The sequence below is a fragment of the Schistocerca serialis genome, chromosome 9, assembly GCF_023864345.2.
Source record: "Schistocerca serialis cubense isolate TAMUIC-IGC-003099 chromosome 9, iqSchSeri2.2, whole genome shotgun sequence".
In the NCBI taxonomy this organism is placed as follows: domain Eukaryota; kingdom Metazoa; phylum Arthropoda; class Insecta; order Orthoptera; family Acrididae; genus Schistocerca; species Schistocerca serialis.
This window is the reverse complement of record NC_064646.1, coordinates 148,997,044-149,014,907: the sequence shown is the minus strand read 5'-3', so window position 1 is coordinate 149,014,907 and position 17,864 is coordinate 148,997,044. Positions and strand designations below refer to the sequence as shown.

At 43.1% G+C, this 17,864-nt stretch overlaps 1 protein-coding gene across 1 annotated transcript in view; it reads right to left on the bottom strand.

The window, feature by feature from the left end:
* The window catches only part of LOC126419430 (venom prothrombin activator vestarin-D1-like), a 178,507-nt gene that overhangs the window by 92,906 nt on the left and 67,737 nt on the right, over nucleotides 1–17,864 (bottom strand). Inside the window, exon 5 of the mRNA XM_050086619.1 lies at nucleotides 2,708–2,782. Coding sequence (XP_049942576.1) covers nucleotides 2,708–2,782 — 75 coding nt within the window. The remainder of the gene's footprint in view (nucleotides 1–2,707; nucleotides 2,783–17,864) is intronic.

Sequence of the window (17,864 nt, the reverse complement as noted above, 5' to 3'; positions counted from 1 at the left end):
AGCCACTTGCTGTTCAAGGAGGCTCGACAACATGCACACGTCACGGTACCCCCGACATGACCCCTGGGTATATTCTCTTCAAAGTAGAATGGACCGACAGTAAAGATACTTGTGAATCCACACCACACAGTCACACACGGCTCTTCGTACACAACACGCGATTTTACAGTACCCTAAATTCGGCAGTTCTGTCTATTCACTGCACCCTCTAGTGTATAATGTGTCTCGTTACTCCACAGAATATTTCCCGGCCATGTGTCATCAACTTCGATCTGTGCCAGAAGCGTAAGAGCAAATTCAGAACGTTGCCACGCTGGACCTCCGCGTTTAGCTGCACTTTAATTATAACCAGGCAGTATATTCACAATCGGCACCAGAAAATTAAGCAGTAAACACGAAAAGAAAGTAAAATCTCCGTCAAATATTAGTATGTGGTATAATTATGAACTCGGCGCTCAAGGAGGGAGTAGCGCAAGGAAATGCTGATTGCTACACCGGAAGATGCGTAAGACATCTGCGCTTGTTTCGAGTGAATACCAAAGCTCGGCTGAACAGAAAAATAACGCTACGGCCCGGACAGAAATCGCTGACACCGGTGGCTTGTTATTGTTAACATCATAACGGCACAAAAAGCCCTATTAGATTGTCTAGGTTCCCTCTTAGATTTCACTCAGAGCAGACGGCTGCACTCTGGTAATGTACACACATCAAAAAAAGTTTTGCATCACCACGGTTCCCAGTACTCCTGAAGATAGACGTTGACTGTGGATATCGTATCGTAGACATAGTCCCTTTGACTGTTCATAGATATCACTAAACCCGCCCAGACATGTAAACAACCATGCATTACCCAAGGACTACTACCGCAGTAAATGACCGCTAGCTACGGATTATGGCTCGGTGGAACCCTGACAGCAACGCCACCATGTTGAATAATGCTTTTCGTGCAGCAACAGGAAGTCGTGTTACGACTCAAACTCTGCGAAATAGGCGACATGATGCGCAACTTCACTCCCGACGTCTATGGCGAGGTCCATCTTTGCAATCACGACACCAAGCAGCGCGATACAGATGGGCCCAACAACGTGCTGAACGGACAGCTCAGGATTGGCATCACGTTCTCTTCAAAGATGAGTGTCGCATATGCCTTCAACCAGACAATCGTCGGAGACGTATTTTGGAGGCAACCCGGTCGGGCTGAACGCCTTAGACACACTGTCCAGCGAGTGCAGTAAAGTGGAGGTTCCCTGCTGTTTTGGGGTGGCATTATATGGGGCCGACGTACGCCGCTGGTGGTCACTCAAGGCGCCATAATGGCTGTACGATACGTGAATGTCATCCTCCGACCGATAGTACAACCATATCGGTAGCATACTGGCGAGGCATTCGTCTTCATGGACGACTATTAGTGCCCCCATCGTGCACATCTTGTGAATGACTCCCTTCAGGACAACGACATCGCTCCACTAGAGTGGCCAGCATGTTCTCCAGACATGAACCGTATCGGACATGATTGGGATAGATTGGAAAGGGCTGTCTATGGACGACGTGACCCACCAACCACTCTGAGGGATCTACGCCGAATCGCCGTTGAGGAGTGGGATAATCTGGACCAACATTGGCTCTGAGCACTATGGGACTCAACTGCTGCGGTCATTAGTCCCCTAGAACTTAGAACTAGTTAAACCTAACTAACCTAAGGACATCACAAACATCCATGCCCGAGGCAGGATTCGAACCTGCGACCGTAGCGATCTTGCGGTTCCAGACTGCAGCGCCTTTAACCGCACGGCCACTTCGGCCGGCCTGGACCAACATTGCCTTGATGAACTTGTAGATAGTATGCCACGACGAACATAGGCATACATCAATGCAAGAGGACGTGCTACTGGGTATTAAAGGTTCCGATGTGTACAGCAATCTAGACCACCACCTCTGAAGGTCTCGCTGTATGGTGGTACATCATGCAATGCGTTGTTTTCATGAGCAATAACAAGGGCGAAAATGATGTTTATGTTGATCTCTATTCCCATTTTCCGTACAGGTTCCGGAACTCTCAGAACCGAGGTGATACAAAACTTTTTTTGATATGTGTACAAAGATCGCAAATATTAACACCGCTACACAAACTGCTGGGTTTGACGTGGTCCCGTGACTAGAAAGGTGGACTGCTGATAACTGGCGTCACATTTGTGTTCGGCGATGGATTGTGTTTCTGCGTTACCCATGTGACGATCGTCTGCGAGTATGGCGGCGACCCGGTGACAGATCGGTCACATTGTCGTAATGTTTTGGAGACGTACCGCGGTGTTGCTCCTGGCACCACGGTGTACAGGGGCCACCTGTCATGAGTTCAGGTCACCGCTGGTACGCACTGAAGGAACTCTGAGGTCACAGTGGCACATACGGACAACCCGCGATCTCTCGTGTTACCTCTCACACTGCCATGATATTTCTAAATGTGACTCTATTTTCTAGTTACTTCAATAGTATCACATAGCTCCCTAAAGTTTCATTTCGCTTCTTCCTCCCTTCCGGGAATTTCACTTTTTTTGTCAGGCAGTATATAGAAGTAAAAAATACCAAGCAGTGTCGCGTTTCAGCTGCAGCTCACGTATATGCTTACTAATTGTGAGATAGTGGTGCCAGGAAAAGCTCAGAATTCCTCTGCTGGACCTGGCACTGTAGGCTGTATAGGAACACTTACTCTGATTTTGTGCAGTTCTTGAATGCAGGGCCCTGGCGATAAGTCCACGTCGCTCTTTCAGTATCTGGAACTGGTCTGTAACAAAACAAAGAAACATTGTGGCTTTGGACAGATAATGCTTTGTGGATCTATAGATGTTTACAGTTATCAAACTCCATTAACACACATTTAAACAGAAAAAATAAGAGAGGTACAGATGAGAGAGAACCGGTGAGGGTTGCTCGAGGGTCTGGATAGCTCAGGCGGCAAGAACATTGTCCGCAGAAAGCACGGTTTCGGGTTCGAATCGCAGCCTGGCACACAGTGTTAATCTGTCGGGAAGTTTCAGTGATAAATGCATGTTGTTCTTACTCACATTTCTTTTCATTTGATTCAGTAATCCAGGCAGCTCTCCGAATCCTACCTGGTCATCTTTCAGTGTACGTGGAGTCATATCATACTTTTACAGATGCTGTTGATTATTTATACGTACAACACCAAAAGCTTCCTAAATCACTACATTTACCACATTCCTTTAAAATCCATACTAATATTATAAATGAGAAATTATTTTTGTTTTATTTTCGCGACTAAGCGACTCAGTTTTGATGAAATTTGGTATGGAGATAGCTTGAAATTTGAGGAAGAACAGAGGCTAATTTAGAAAATGTGTAGCACAAAACATTTATTGGTGTGAAGAATGTAGCGTGAAATAGGTAAGTATTTTTCAAAAAGTTGTGTACTCTCTGACTTATGAACACCGTCAATTTGTGAAAATGCTTTTATTGGCCGATATGTCGTACATAACGCGAAGCGACGTTGTGACTACAATGCATTCAGAATTATCAAAGCGTTTAATCGATAGTTCCATAATAATACCATTAATGCAAGAGTAACTCTGCTACGTTTTCACGACTAAACCGCTGAACCAATTTCTATTAAATTTGCAATGGAGATGTATATGGATAGAGGAACAACGTAAGCTACAGTAGAAACTTAAAAAGGAGTCGACGCTTATAGTGTGAAATAGCCAATGAAACAACTTGTTCTACATCAGAGAACATAAACCATGTTAAAAAAACTTTAAATCTGTTGCATAATGTGTCGTTACTTCAACCGCAAAATTAACAGATGCGTACCCTCCCCACACATTGCTCGGCAGCTATACTGCGTGTGCCACCACGTCATGGTTTGGGGCAGCTTGGGGAGGGGGCGTCACATTACAAGCTGTGTGTACCTGAACAGGCAGACAAGTGAGTGCAGCTGATGTTATCACACGTAAAACAGCTTACTTAGCATCACTCATCACAGTAAAAGTACTGCTATACCGTGGGTAACACTTAGTGCATTGTAATTTTTTTTTAAATCTGCAGGTACAAACACATTTACTGTCGATATGGAAAATACTGGATGAAGATCCGTTTGGTTTCTGGGAGGGAAAAGGCATGAGACAAGCAAATCTGGCATTGTGCTCAATAATTTGTGGACTCCGATAACGTAAAATGGAATAAGATGCTCACAATCCATATGAGACACATCAGCAGAAGAAGTAAAACCATTCTCCCACTTACGAAACCAGGTTCCACCGGATTGATGAAGTAAGGAACGTATCGCATGTACATCCATACCCACACCCAGCAAACAACGGTGAAGTGCATGGCAGAAGGTATTTTCTAATTTTACCCGTTATTAGGACTCCTTTCCCTCTCACTGAGCGAGGCAGCGCAGTGGTTAGCACACTGGACTCGCATTCGGGAGGACGATAGTTGAAACCCATAGCTGGCCATCCTGATTTAGGTTTCCCCTGGTTTCCCTAAATTATTTAAGACAAATGCCAGGATGGCTCTTTTGAAAGATCACGGCCGATGCCTTCCACATCCTTCCCTAACACCTCCTCCTTTCCGTTCCATTCACGAATAGAGTGCGGGAAGAATGATTGTTCAGATTCCTCTGTGTGTGATGTAATTAATTTAATCTTGTCCTCCCGATCCCTATGCAACCGATTCCTGAAACTTTGTAAGTAGGCTTTCTCGGGATACTTTATATATATTTTCAAGAGTCTGCCAGTTCAATTTCTTCAGCATCTACGTGACACTCTCCCACGGGTCTAATAAACCTGTGATCATTCGTGTTGCCCTGTTCTGTATACATTCAATATGTTAATCCTTTTTGGTATGGGTCCAACATACTTGAGCAATATTCTAGGGCGTATCGCACCAGTGTTTTGTAAGCATTCTTCAATGAAGACTGACTGTATTTCCCTAACATCATATCAGTGGACCGAGGTCTACACCTGCTTTACCTATGACTATGTCACCGTCCCGTTTGAAATCTTCCCCCCCCCCCCCCCTCCTCCACAATATTTTTACACCAAGATATTGCTGGAGTTGGCCGATTACAGTTGTGACTCACTGATACTGTAGTGAAAGGATATTATGTTTCTTCGTTTTCCGAAATGTATTAATTTCACATTACTGAACATTTAAAACGCGTGGCCAATCTTTGCACCACTCTGAAATCTTATCCACTCCTACTAAATATTGGTGCAGCTTTTTTCAGACATTTAACAGCATCCTCGGTGAAAAGTCTCAGGTTACTATTAATGTTCTCTGCAAAGCACTAGCATACATGATGAACACCAAAGGTCCCAATACACTTGCCTGCGGCACACCTGAAGCTTCTGGATCCATCGATGACTCTCCATCCAAAATAATACGCTACATTCTTCCTGCCAACAAATCCGGTATTTAGTCACAAATTTCTCTAAATACCCCGTATTTTTATGGTAATAGTAGGTTTTTTACCGAGTCAAATGCTTTTTGGATATCAATAAATACTGGATTTCCCTGGCTACCTTGGTCCTTGGCTTTCAGGGTGTCAGGTGGGAAAAGTGCGAATTGGGTTCCACATGATGGATGTGTTCGGAATCCATGCTTGTTTGCATATAGGACGTCTTTCCGTTCTAGATACCTCATTGCATTTGAGTCCAGAATATGTTCTTAGACTCTACAACAAATGGATGTCAAGGCTATTCGACAGAAGTTTTGTGGATCACTTTTGCTGTCTTTCTTGCGGACCTGTTTGACTTGTGTTTTCTCCCAGCTGTTGAGCAAGGTGTATTGTTCGAAGGCTCTATGGATACTGTGGTTAAAAGAAAACCTAACCCAGCCGCTAACTCGCTAAGGAATCTGATAAGGATTCTATCAGGCCCTGGAGCGCCGTTCACTTTTTGCGATTTTGTTCTCAACAGCACTGGCACTAATACCTTAGTCGTTCATTTTTTAGTGCTGCGAGCCTTAAATGGGGCGTTTAGCTTTCGTGATTTTGCTTTGCTTCCTTAATTTCAGTTCCTCTCTCTTCTACGAGTGTCTGAACATTAACTTCGGAGCCATTAACAGCCTTCATATATGACCAGAATTTTTTGGATTTTATTAAAGGTCTGCTACTACTGTAGTCGTTGAAGGCTTCATGCTTGACAGCCGCAAGCATTTCATTCAGAATCTCTGTACATTTAACACGTTAGGTAGATTGTCTCTAGCGAAAGAATATTTCTTCATTGTAGACGTATCCACTGATATCAGATATTGCTATGGAAACGTGGAGGAGGTTCCTGAAATTTTATTCTATAAAAGTGAAAAGTGGAAAACCTGAAATCTGGAGAGCAATTAACTGGATACATTTGAAACATGGTATCATCGAAGAAGGTTCAAAATTATAAGGGACAATCAAAACGTTTGCGTTTGAGGGCGTTGCTGCAGCGTATATGCAACATAGCGCGACTCTGATGCGAGTATATAAGCACCGGTATTATGGAAAGGGATTAGTGAGGCATTCGTGTTTTACGACGTGGTTGCGGTAAATGCGGAAACGTAAACTATGGCGACATAATTACCAACTTCGTCCAAACAGGACCAACAAGCTGTTATTCTTTTCTTGGCTGTACAAGAACAAACACCGACAGATATGCACCGGAGAATGAAGAATGTGTATGGGGCGGCATGTCTGCCGGATGTCACCGTCCGGGAAGGCTACGCCAAGCGATGCTGCTGCTTCATCATATCGCACGTCCCCATAACGCAAATGCCCTAGAGTCCTGATCTCTCCCCATGCAACTATGATGGATTCGCTGCCTTAAAACAGGTCCTGAACGTCGACTATTCTTGCTGGACGAGGATGTGTAGCAGGCACTTACGGATTTCTTTACCCAGCAGGACACGGCGTTTTAATGATTGCCTCAATACTCACAGTGATTTTGTCTGAATGGCATACAGTCTCAGGACTGCACGGCCTTCGAATGGAAACTTTTTGATCGTTCCTTATAAGCTGACAGATAAACTATGCGCCGTAAAAGTGATGAATATACACACATCAAAAAAGTTTTGCATCACCTCGGTTTTGAGAGTTCCGGAACCTATATGGAAAATTAGAATAGAGATCAACACAAACATTAGTTCCGCCCTTTTTATTTCTCATGAAAACCACACACTGGATGTTGTACCACCATACAGCGAGACCTTCAGAGATTGTAGTCCAGACTGCTGCATGCACCGGTACCTCTAATAACCAGTATCACGTCCTCTTGCAATGATGCATGCCTGTATTCGTCGTGGCATACCATCCACAAGTTCATCAAGGCACTGTTGGTCCAGATTGTCCCACTTCTCAACGGAGATTCGGCGTAGATCCCTCAGAGTGGTTGGTGTGTCACGTCGTCCGTAAATAGCCCTGTTCAATCTATCCCAGGCATGTTCGATAGGGTTCGTGTCTGGAGAACATACTGGCCACTCTAGCCAAGCGATGTCGCTATCCTGAAGGTTCACAAGATGTGCACGATGGGGGCACGAATTGTCCTCCACATCATTATTCACTGATTGTTTGGGATCCGAACCAGTTCGGAATAGAGGAGAAGGTCGAAGAAATCCGGAAGCACACTCATATCAATGCATTTTGCTGGTTCAGTACAATTATGGAGATCCTCACGGACCTTTGGCAGAAGATGTTATTGGCAAGCTTAAAGAACCTATATTGGGGGAACACTTAAACGAATCTAATGCTTGCGTCGTTTACCTCGTATAAGTCACATAAAAACACAATGACAGGTATTACTGCATCTGCGAGGCATACGGACCGTTATTTCTCCCGTGCTGTTTTCTTGAGTCGGACAGTAAAGGAGGACCAATAGCGGTGCCGTCTGATAATCTTAGTTGTTCCTGAAGAAGACGATGCAGGTTATCGCCGAAAATCCAAATTTTTTGCTCTAATTTGGCGCGACGAGAAGCCATAAAATTCTTTACACAGGAAGCTTAAATAAAAATGCCTCCTATTCGCGAGGCAGTACACAAAAATCACGTCTGCCTGCTCACGAAATAAATATCCTGCCATGTCTGAACGGAACACTTTCAGTTAACTCACTACATGTAGTAGATGTACACGTTGAAGACAAACGGATGACAAATGTAAACAATCTCCCTGGCAACACAACGCCATCTAGAATATAATGATTCAAACGAGTGCATATATAAGTGAAACAGAAGGTGCGTGTCGGAGAGCCGTTAAACATCAAAGTTCATCAGTACTTGATACCCCGAAAACGTAGGAATTTCGGACGTATGTTTATATTACCAGTTTTTCTTATATTGATGCAAGGAACGTGTTACCAAAAGTCTGTAAAAGTAATTTTTAAACATCCTGTATAATTTAGTTGGCGTTAATCTTACTTGCCTTGTGGAGTTGTACTGCAAGGCAAAGTTGCATATCTACTTGATTCCAATTTGAGGTTTGTTGCAAGCTGCCTTTAAACTTCTTTGAACAAACCACTGCGCCTAGTAGTTCGAAGAAACTGCTGGTTACACACATCTACAACAGGGACAATAGAAATGATCCAGAAAAATAATATCTAATGTCAGTGACATCTGTCTGCTGTAGACTCCTAGAACATATGCTGAGGTGAAAGATAATGAGATATCTCGGACTGAATCGCCTGCTTCATATCAACCAGCATGGATTCCGAAACCATTGGTCATGCGCCACCTTTCTCACACCATGTCCTCGGAGCCACGTTTCAAGGAAATCACACGAAAGCAGTATTTCTTGTCTTTCGAAAGCGCCACAGCAACGCTTGTCAACGGAAACACTGTCAGATGATCTGCCTCCATAGCCAGTGCGGATTGACATGCGGAAGACCCGGGTTCAATTCCCTGTACTGTCACAGATTTTTCCTTGGCGGGAGAACTGGTACGGTGTGTAGTCAGCCTCGTGAAGCCAACTGAGGAATTACTCGACCAATTAGTAGCGGTTCCAAGGCCAAGAAACACGCCAAAGACCGGAAGAATGGTGTGCTGACCAGATGTCCCTCCATCATAACGCATCCTGTGACGTCATAGGTAAGGATGACACGGCGATCGGTCAGATCCATAGGGCCGTCTAGTACCAGAACGCGGTACCTTACATTCCGTTTACCTACTGTCAGGTGGGGAATCAAAAGAAATTTGCGACTACAATCAGAATTTGTAGTAGCGAGGACGCAGTTTATTCTTCATTAAAAAATCTGTTCTCTGCAGCGGACTGATATCAGTCATCATCGGTGCATTTTTCTAACCGATACATGCCGTAAGTAGAAGTACTGTCCATGGCAGATTTCTATCATGATAGAAATGCACCGATGATGACTGACGTCAGTCGAAATCGATTTGCAACAATATAAATAAATTATGTTTCTGTGACTGGTTGCTACATTCTTTGTGAATATAAGTAACTAGGCTGTTCCTACTGCATCCCGGTCGGCTCTTCCCTGACGACTGTATGAGGCCAGGCTCCTATACTAGGGAACATAGGAAACATGACATTAGGCAGCACGAGTTATGCTAGCAAGAAATATTTACGCTGATAAAGAGTATCTGGACACCCTAATGTAATGTGGAATCGATTACGAGATGTCCACAAAAGGCAGACCCACCGGTTTAGTGGGTGGCAGGGGGTACTGTGTCGTCAGCAGGGAAGCAGTAACAACAAAATACATTGGTTTGGAAAGCACATTGACTTCGAACGTGGACTAGTCATTGGATGTCACCCGACTAAAAAAATCTACTAAGGACATTTCAAACTGTGAAGTGAAAACACAAAGTAAAGACTACAGCTAAACCAAGACCAGGCAGACATCATGTACTGACGGACTATGGCCGCTGAGCATTGCGAGAACTGGTTGTAGGAAATCATATGAAGTTAGCGAAAGGAATCACGCATGAGTTCCAAACTGCTACCAACAGCACATTTAGTACAATGACTGTGTGTAGGGGGTTAAGAAGAAGAGAGTACATTAGTCGAGAAACACCTTGTAAATTGAACATTGCTGTAGCCAACGTTAAGAGAAGGAAAAGAGCCACCGCGGTACAACAACCGAGTTAGAAAACTGCTGCGGAAGCAAAGGGAATTTCACAGCTAACATAAACATAGCCAAAGCCTTGCAGACAAACGAAAATTACGTGAAGCGAAATGTAGTGTGAGGAGGGCTATGCGAGAGGCGTTCAACGAATTCGAAAGTAAAGTTCTATGTATTGACTTGGCAGATAATCCCAAGATATTTTGACCATATGTCAAAGCGGTAGGTGGATCAAAACAAAATGTCCAGATACTCTGTGACCAAAATAGTACTGAAACAGAGGATGACAGACTAAAGGCCGAAATACTAAATGCCTTTTTCCAAAGCTGTTTCACAGAAGAACACTGCACTTTAGTTCCTTCTCTAGATTGTCGCACAGATGACAAAATGGTAGATATCGAAATAGATGACATAGGGATAGAAAAACGATTAAAATCGCTCAAAAGAGGAAAAGCCGCTGGACCTGATGGGATACCAGTTCGATTTTACACAGAGTACGCGAAGGAACTTGCCCCCCTTCTTGAAGCGGTGTACCGTAGGTCTCTAGAAGAGCGTACCGTTCCAAAGGATTGGAAAAAGGCACAGGTCATCCCCGTTTTCAAGAAGGGACGTCAAACAGATGTGCAGAACTATAGACCTATATCTCTAACGTCGATTAGTGGTAGAATTTTGCAACACGTATTATGTTGGAGTATAATGACTTTTCTGGAGACTAGAAATCTACTCTGTAGGAATCAGCATGGGTTTCGAAAAAGAGGATCGTGTGAAACCCAGCTCGCGCTATTCGTTCACGAGACTCAGAGGGCCAAAGACACCGTTTCCCAGGTAGATGCCGTGTTTCTTGACTTCCGCAAGGCGCTCGATACAGTTCCCCACAGTCGTTTAATGAACAAAAAAGTGGTTCAAATGGCTCTGAGCACTATGAGACTTAACATCTGAGGTCATCAGTCGCCTAGAACTTAGAACTAATTAAACCTTATTAACCTAAGGACATCACACACATCCATGCCTGAGGCAGGATTCGAACCTGCGACCGTAGCGGTCGCTCGGCTCCAGACTGTAGCGTCTAGAACCGCACGGCCACTCCGGCCGGCCTTAATGAACAAAGTCAGAGCATATTGACTATCAAACCAATTGTGTTATTGGGCGAAAAGTTCCTAGATAACAGAACGCAGCATGTCATTCTCAATGGAGAGAAGTCTTCCGAAGTAAGAGTGATTTCAGGTGTGCCGCAGGGGAGTGTTGTAGGGCCGTTGCTATTCACAATATACATAAATGACCTTGTGGATAACATCGGAAGTTCACTGACGCTTTTTGCGGATGATGCTGTAGTATATCGAGAGGTCGTAACAACGGAAAATTGTACTGAAATGCAGGAGGATCTGCAACGAATTGACGCATGGTGCAGCAGGGAACAGCAATATAATCTCAATGTAGACAAGTGTAATGTGCTGCGAATACATAGAAAGAAAGATCCTTTATCATTTAGCTACAATATAGCAGGTCAGCAACTGGAAGCAATTAATTCCATAAATTATCTGGGAGTAGGCATTAGGAGTGGTTTAAAATGGAATGATCATATAAAGTTGATCGTCGGTAAAGCAGATGCCACACTGAGATTAATCAGAAGAATCCTAAGGAAATGCAATCCGAAAACAAAAGAAGTAGGTTACAGTACACTTGTTTGCCCACTGCTTGAATACTGCTCACCAGCGTGGGATTCATACCAGATAGGGTTGATAGAAGAGATAGAGAAGATCCAACGGAGAGCAGCGCGCTTCGTTACAGGATCATTTAGTAATCGCGAAAGCGTCACGGAGATGGTAAACTCCAGTGTAAGACTCTGCAGGAGAGACGCTCAGTAGCTCGGTACGGGCTTTTGTTGAAGTGCCGAGAACATACCTTCACCGAGGAATCAAGCAGTATATTGCTCCTTCCTACGTATATCTCGCGAAGAGACCATGAGGATAAAATCAGAAAGATTAAATCCCACACAGAGGCATACCGACAATCTTCCTTTCCACGAACAATACGAGACTGGAATAGAGGGGAGAAACGATAGACGTACTCAAAGTATCCTCCGCCACACGCCGTCAGGTGGCTTCCAGAGTATGGATGTAGATGTAGATGTAGATGTAGATGTAGAAGAGAAGTGGTATAAACCTGAATAGTAGGTCCTTTGGAGTCTTCAATCACGCTGTAGTAATCCGATGGTAGGGTTTCAGGTTAGCGAAGCGTGGAGAACTTTACCTGCCATCATGTGTAGTGGCAATAGTGAAGTACAGAAGAATGGTGTTGAGGCAAGGGGTGTAATTCGTTGTTATCTTAAGAAGACGGTAACTATGGAAGGACATGAACCCTTTTTACAACACTGCCTACAGCGGAGAAACAGTTCAGAGAGCATGTTTGTTTGTGTTAACACGGGAGCGTGTTCTGTTAGAAAGCAGCATCTGTGAGGCACTAGTTTGTGAACAAACCATTCCTGAAATTAACTGTTCTGCCCAGAGTCCCGACCTTCACTCAATGAAACATTTTTGGATGAGTTAGAACGCCGACATCGCTCGAGGCCCTACGGTCAAACATCACCACCTTCTCTGGTTTCAGCTGCTGAGCAAGAATGGCCAACTATTTCACTACATACTCTTTGACACCTAACTAAATGTGTCCTGCAGTTTGAAGGGACACGTGGTCACCACACCGCTCTCCCGGCCAATGTCGAGTTTCTCGACCCTGGAACCGTTTCTAATCGGTCGACCTCACGATACTGAGCGCACCCCGTTCCAGTCTTTGCTGTGGAGGCGGGAAGACGTGGGGCTACGCTCGATGTATATTCTCAGGTCAAGTCACCAAAGGGCTGCCGTGGTAACCTTATCGCTAACTCTTCACCTTTACTCTGACTGTCTTTTAGTTACATTTATTGTAAGGTTTTCATATGTTTTCTGCCGTTCTAGATATTCACCTTCACTGTACTGGGGCAAAGATGTATGAGCGCGCTGGATGAGCAGTGAATAAGATCCTTGACTCTGTGTTGAATTTAATCTGTGATGTGGATCGCCAGTCAGTTGCGCAGGGCTGGGGCATTCTTATTTGAGGCATAGTAGCAAGTAGTTGATTTTTAGAGAAGATCTCAGAGAAATTATCTGGAATAATTAATTATGTAGATGAAAACTTGGTTTGTAAACCTATCTTATCGTTTCTATTGATGAAGAACATATTTTGGAGAATTTTTCGGCGTAAACAACGCATGTGCATTAATGAAACGTTTGTTTGTCAGAAGTATTAATTGAAGGAAATATTTGTCCATCAATTAACTAATAATATTTACGATTAATGTTAATTTGATCTCTTTGGTTGCATTATGCCACAAGTAGCGCAGTTAGCTTAAATGTCTGTAATTTTTTTTAGTAATAACAGTCTGCTTATGTTGTATTTTCTGATAATAATCATAATTTATTTTTCAGGAACGACTTTCTTTAAAGTAAATCTCTCCTCCATCACTTTCAGTAACGTTTTGCACATTTTATCGTGTGTGCATTGCACCTTACGCCACACGAAAACACAGATTTTTTTCTGACAAGCATAAAACACAAATTTTGTAGTTAGTACGTTGTTTCTCTTTAGCTACAGGATTTCGTGTTTTCTGTTTGCGTTCGAGAACCTCAGTACATCAGACATAAGACTTTTATCTCACTTTCCATTCTCGTGACCAAACAGAGCACAGTCAGAATTTTCAGGTATTATGCTTATTAAGGACACTAATTTACAGTGAACAGTGAAGGTAACATTTAACAGTTATTTTCTACCGAGTCGAGTGGTATTTTATTTCGTGGATATTTCAAGTCAAACTTCGCACGTCACGTTACGCAACTTTCATAACGTACTTCAGTAATGAAATACAGTTAATTATTTTTCACTAAGTATACTAATAGTTTATATTTGGATTTAATTGAATTAATTTTCATTATTTCAAAGTCGGTATTTCACTTAAAGTTTTCGTTCACGACGTTATCACATGCACAACACAGGACCAACCAACAGACAGTATTAGTCAGCAGACGAATACGATATCTAAAGCACTTGTTATACGAGAAGAAAGATTTGAAAAAAGAAATAGAAAGAAAATGAAAAAAACAGAATATTATGTATTTTCATTTATAGATAATTTTTATACAAATATGTACTACTATTAAAGTGAGTAACGTGATGAATATTTCCGTACAAAAATAGCATTGAATCACATTTTCTATCAAACATTTCAGTTCCTTAATAGCTTATAGTTTTTTTTAGTTTAAACGGTAGTGGGTCGCGTGGTACGTAAGCAAAGGGAGGTGACAGGCAAACATTAGTTGAGAAGGTAGTGGGTCATGGCTTCAGCCTACGTCTGTTGTTGTTCAATCTGTACACTGAACAGTCTGTAAATGTAACTAAGGAGAAAATCTGTGAGGAAATTAACTTTCATGTTGAGGAATTATAAGTTTTGAATTTATCCATGGCAACGTAATTCTGGCGGAGACATCACAGCACTTGCAACACATGTCAAGCAGGATGTATTATGTCTTGAAAAAAAGATTGTAGAATGAATGTCCACGAAAGTAGAACAAGGGTAAATGTAAGGTGGCTAAAATTTCGCACCTTACAAGCACTCATTCACATACTTTGCCGTGATCCAAAAACACAATTAGGTATCATGTGCTAGGTTGTTCAAAATGGTTCAAATGGCTCTGAGCACTATGGGACTTAACATCTGTAGTCATCAGTCCCCTAGAACATAGAACCACTTAAACCTAACTAACCTAAGGACGTCACACATCCATGCCCGAGGCAGGATTCGAACCTGCGACCGTAGCAGTCGCGCGGTTCCGGACTGCTGCTAGGTTGTACATCGTACATATGAATATATAAAGGAGACTGACATTGACACGCACGCCTTGTAAATAATTGCTAAAGCTTACTGCATGAAAGGTGACGGAGTGTCTTTATTACCATAACTGCCTAATGAATGATTGCCTGTACTCGTAGAAGTTGGAACGACAGTGGAAATGAAATGGCAGGCGGAACTCAAGCTTTGCGTGGAAGGCCCACGCAGGTGTGGTGGTCCATCTCCATACAGGAAGTGCCAAGATGGACAGTCTGGACACCTGAGCGCGAAGACACAATACGGAGCCCGCCGGCCGCTGTGGTAGTAGGGCCGGAAGGATAACCGGATAATACTTCCGAACTCTAGAAAGCTTGGACGCAGCTGAGAAGAACGAAGAAGTGTCACCTCGGAAATCACGCAGGCTGGGTTATTTCCAAGCAGTTTTACTCAGAAGCGCACCATTGTACGAGAATAGGTATTTCCTCGCAAACTACCCGCGTTGGACGACAAAAGACTAAAATATGGTTGGTGGGCGTACAGAAGAATCTGTAGAGAGGGAGAATATTCCGTGGTTTCGGGAATATGATTCGTTTTCGGAATTAAGAGGGTGGGGAGCCGAACCTTGCTGGGAAGCCAGCGGTGGAGAGACGTGGTCTTCTGTTGTGAGCACCCGTGTGTGACGGTCGCTCGATGTCAGCTTTGTTGGTACAGACGGACTTGCTGTCTTTGCTCTCAGGAGAGTTTATAGTAAGAACAGTTAGGCACTGTACTGTTGCGAACCTATACGATTCTGGACTTCACCTCCAAGTTGGAAGTCGTCGCTGGGTACGCAGCGTTCAGTAATTGAGAGCACTTCCTCTGCCTATACTTACGTTGAGACGTTATCTGAACACCGTCCTTGTGGCTGGGAGTTCGCGTTTCTCGTCTGTAGAACAGAGAGAGGAGAAGACTGTATTAGAGTATATTAGTCAGAGGACCGCCTTCTGCCGTCCTAGTGTTTGAAAGAGTTTATTTGTGGCTGGAGTTTTTCCATAGTCGCAGACGAGTACGAAAACCATCGCTTCGACACAGCGGACGCAGTACATACGGTGGTATCGCAAATTGCTTCGGCTTATTAGGGCTATAAAGCTAAACAACTGTGATCAAGTTAGTTTATTTCCACTGAGGTTCCACACCAGCGTAGATAATCTTTGAAAGTAGTGTCTTCTAGTGTTTGGTACGTAGATGATGTGAGCAATTTCGCGTTATTGATATTAGATCGCGCAGTCATAATAAGGGGCAGAGTTGGGCAATTGATTAATAATTTTAGTTAGGAAATACAGAGAATTGTACTTAAAGGGTTGATTTTAATCTATAATAAATATATATTGATCAACAACGTTTATCATTTAGTAGTATTAATTGCCTTCATCATACATTTATGTTTAGATTGTAATTTATATATAAAAAGAGAATGAAGAGATCCTAAAATCTGCTTCAAGGGATAGTCAGACAGGGCCAAATCATCATTTTAGCGTTTATTATTTTCCGTTGCGCACATTTATTTTACACCCGCCTAGAGTAGCATCTTGAATAATGGAATGTAGTATGGCGGTATTACATTAAGAAATGAGACGCTAAAAGCAGTAGACGAGATTAGAACTTGGGTAACAAAATAAGGGATGACAACCGAAGCAGAGAGGATGTAAGACGTACCCCGGCATTTCAGGAAAAGCGTTTGTGAGAAAGAAAACTTTTTTGGATCTAGTAAGTATAAATTTTGGCATTAGTAAGTTTTTTGTGAAAGAATTTGTCTGGAGAGTAACATCGAAAGGAAATGAAATCTATATATACAAGCAGTTCAGACCTAAAGAGAATAGAAGCTTTTGAAATGTGCCGCAACGGGAGAATACTGAAGATTAAATGGGAAGATCTGATAAACAATGAAGAGGTATTGAATCTTAATGGGCAGAGAATAAAATTACGCCACAGCTTGCCTAAAAGAAGGGAGCAGTTGATAGAAGGTCTCAACGAATCGTCGATTTGGTCTATCTATATCCGAATCCCGCTCCAGCTACTGCCGGGTCTGGGTGCTGATGAGTCCACTCCATTTGGCACGATCCTCCCACCACTTTTCTTCCTCCATTTGCTGCCAGGTCACACCTCTCCTTTCTACAGATATTCTCACTCTCATTTTCCACCGTATTCTTGGGCGCCCTCTAGGTCTTTTCCCATCCATCTTTAGTCCTTTCATAATTTTGGGGAGTCTTAACATGTCCATACCATCTTAATCTCTTTCTTTCACTTTCTTCCCTCATACTTTCTTGTTTAAGGTCCATTCTAATCTCTACATTCCTTACTCTGTCCATTCTTGTTTTTCCCTTAACTGCTCTGAGAAATTTCATTTCCCCTGCTTGCTATGGAGGAGAAACGTCGATTTGGTAGCGGTGGGAAATCTGCGGTTGGACATTGTAGAGAGAGGCCAAAACTCAATACAGCAAGCAGACTGAAATGGATGCAGGGTGCAGTAGCTATGTAGATACAAAGAAGATTGCTCAGGATAGATTAGCGTGGAAAACTGTTTCACATTAGCCTTCGGGCTGGTCACAATGACAACAGTACATAAGCAGAGATGTTATTATACGAATTTTTATGTTACATACAAACCAGTCTTCGGAGTGAAGCTCAGAACGATGACACTACATAAGCAGAGATGTTACTACGCAAATTGTTATTGTACATACAAGTTACTTTATAAAATCTAAATGTCATTGTAGGTAATAATTTTATGTGATATTATTCTTCAAATTGCAACGGCCTTGCCGCAGCGGATACACCGGTTCCCGTGAGATCACCGAAGTCGGGCGTGGTCGGCACTTGGATGGGTGACCATCTAGGCCGCCATGCGCTGTTGCCATTTTTCGGGGTGCACTCAGCCTCGTGATGCCAATTGAGGAGCTACT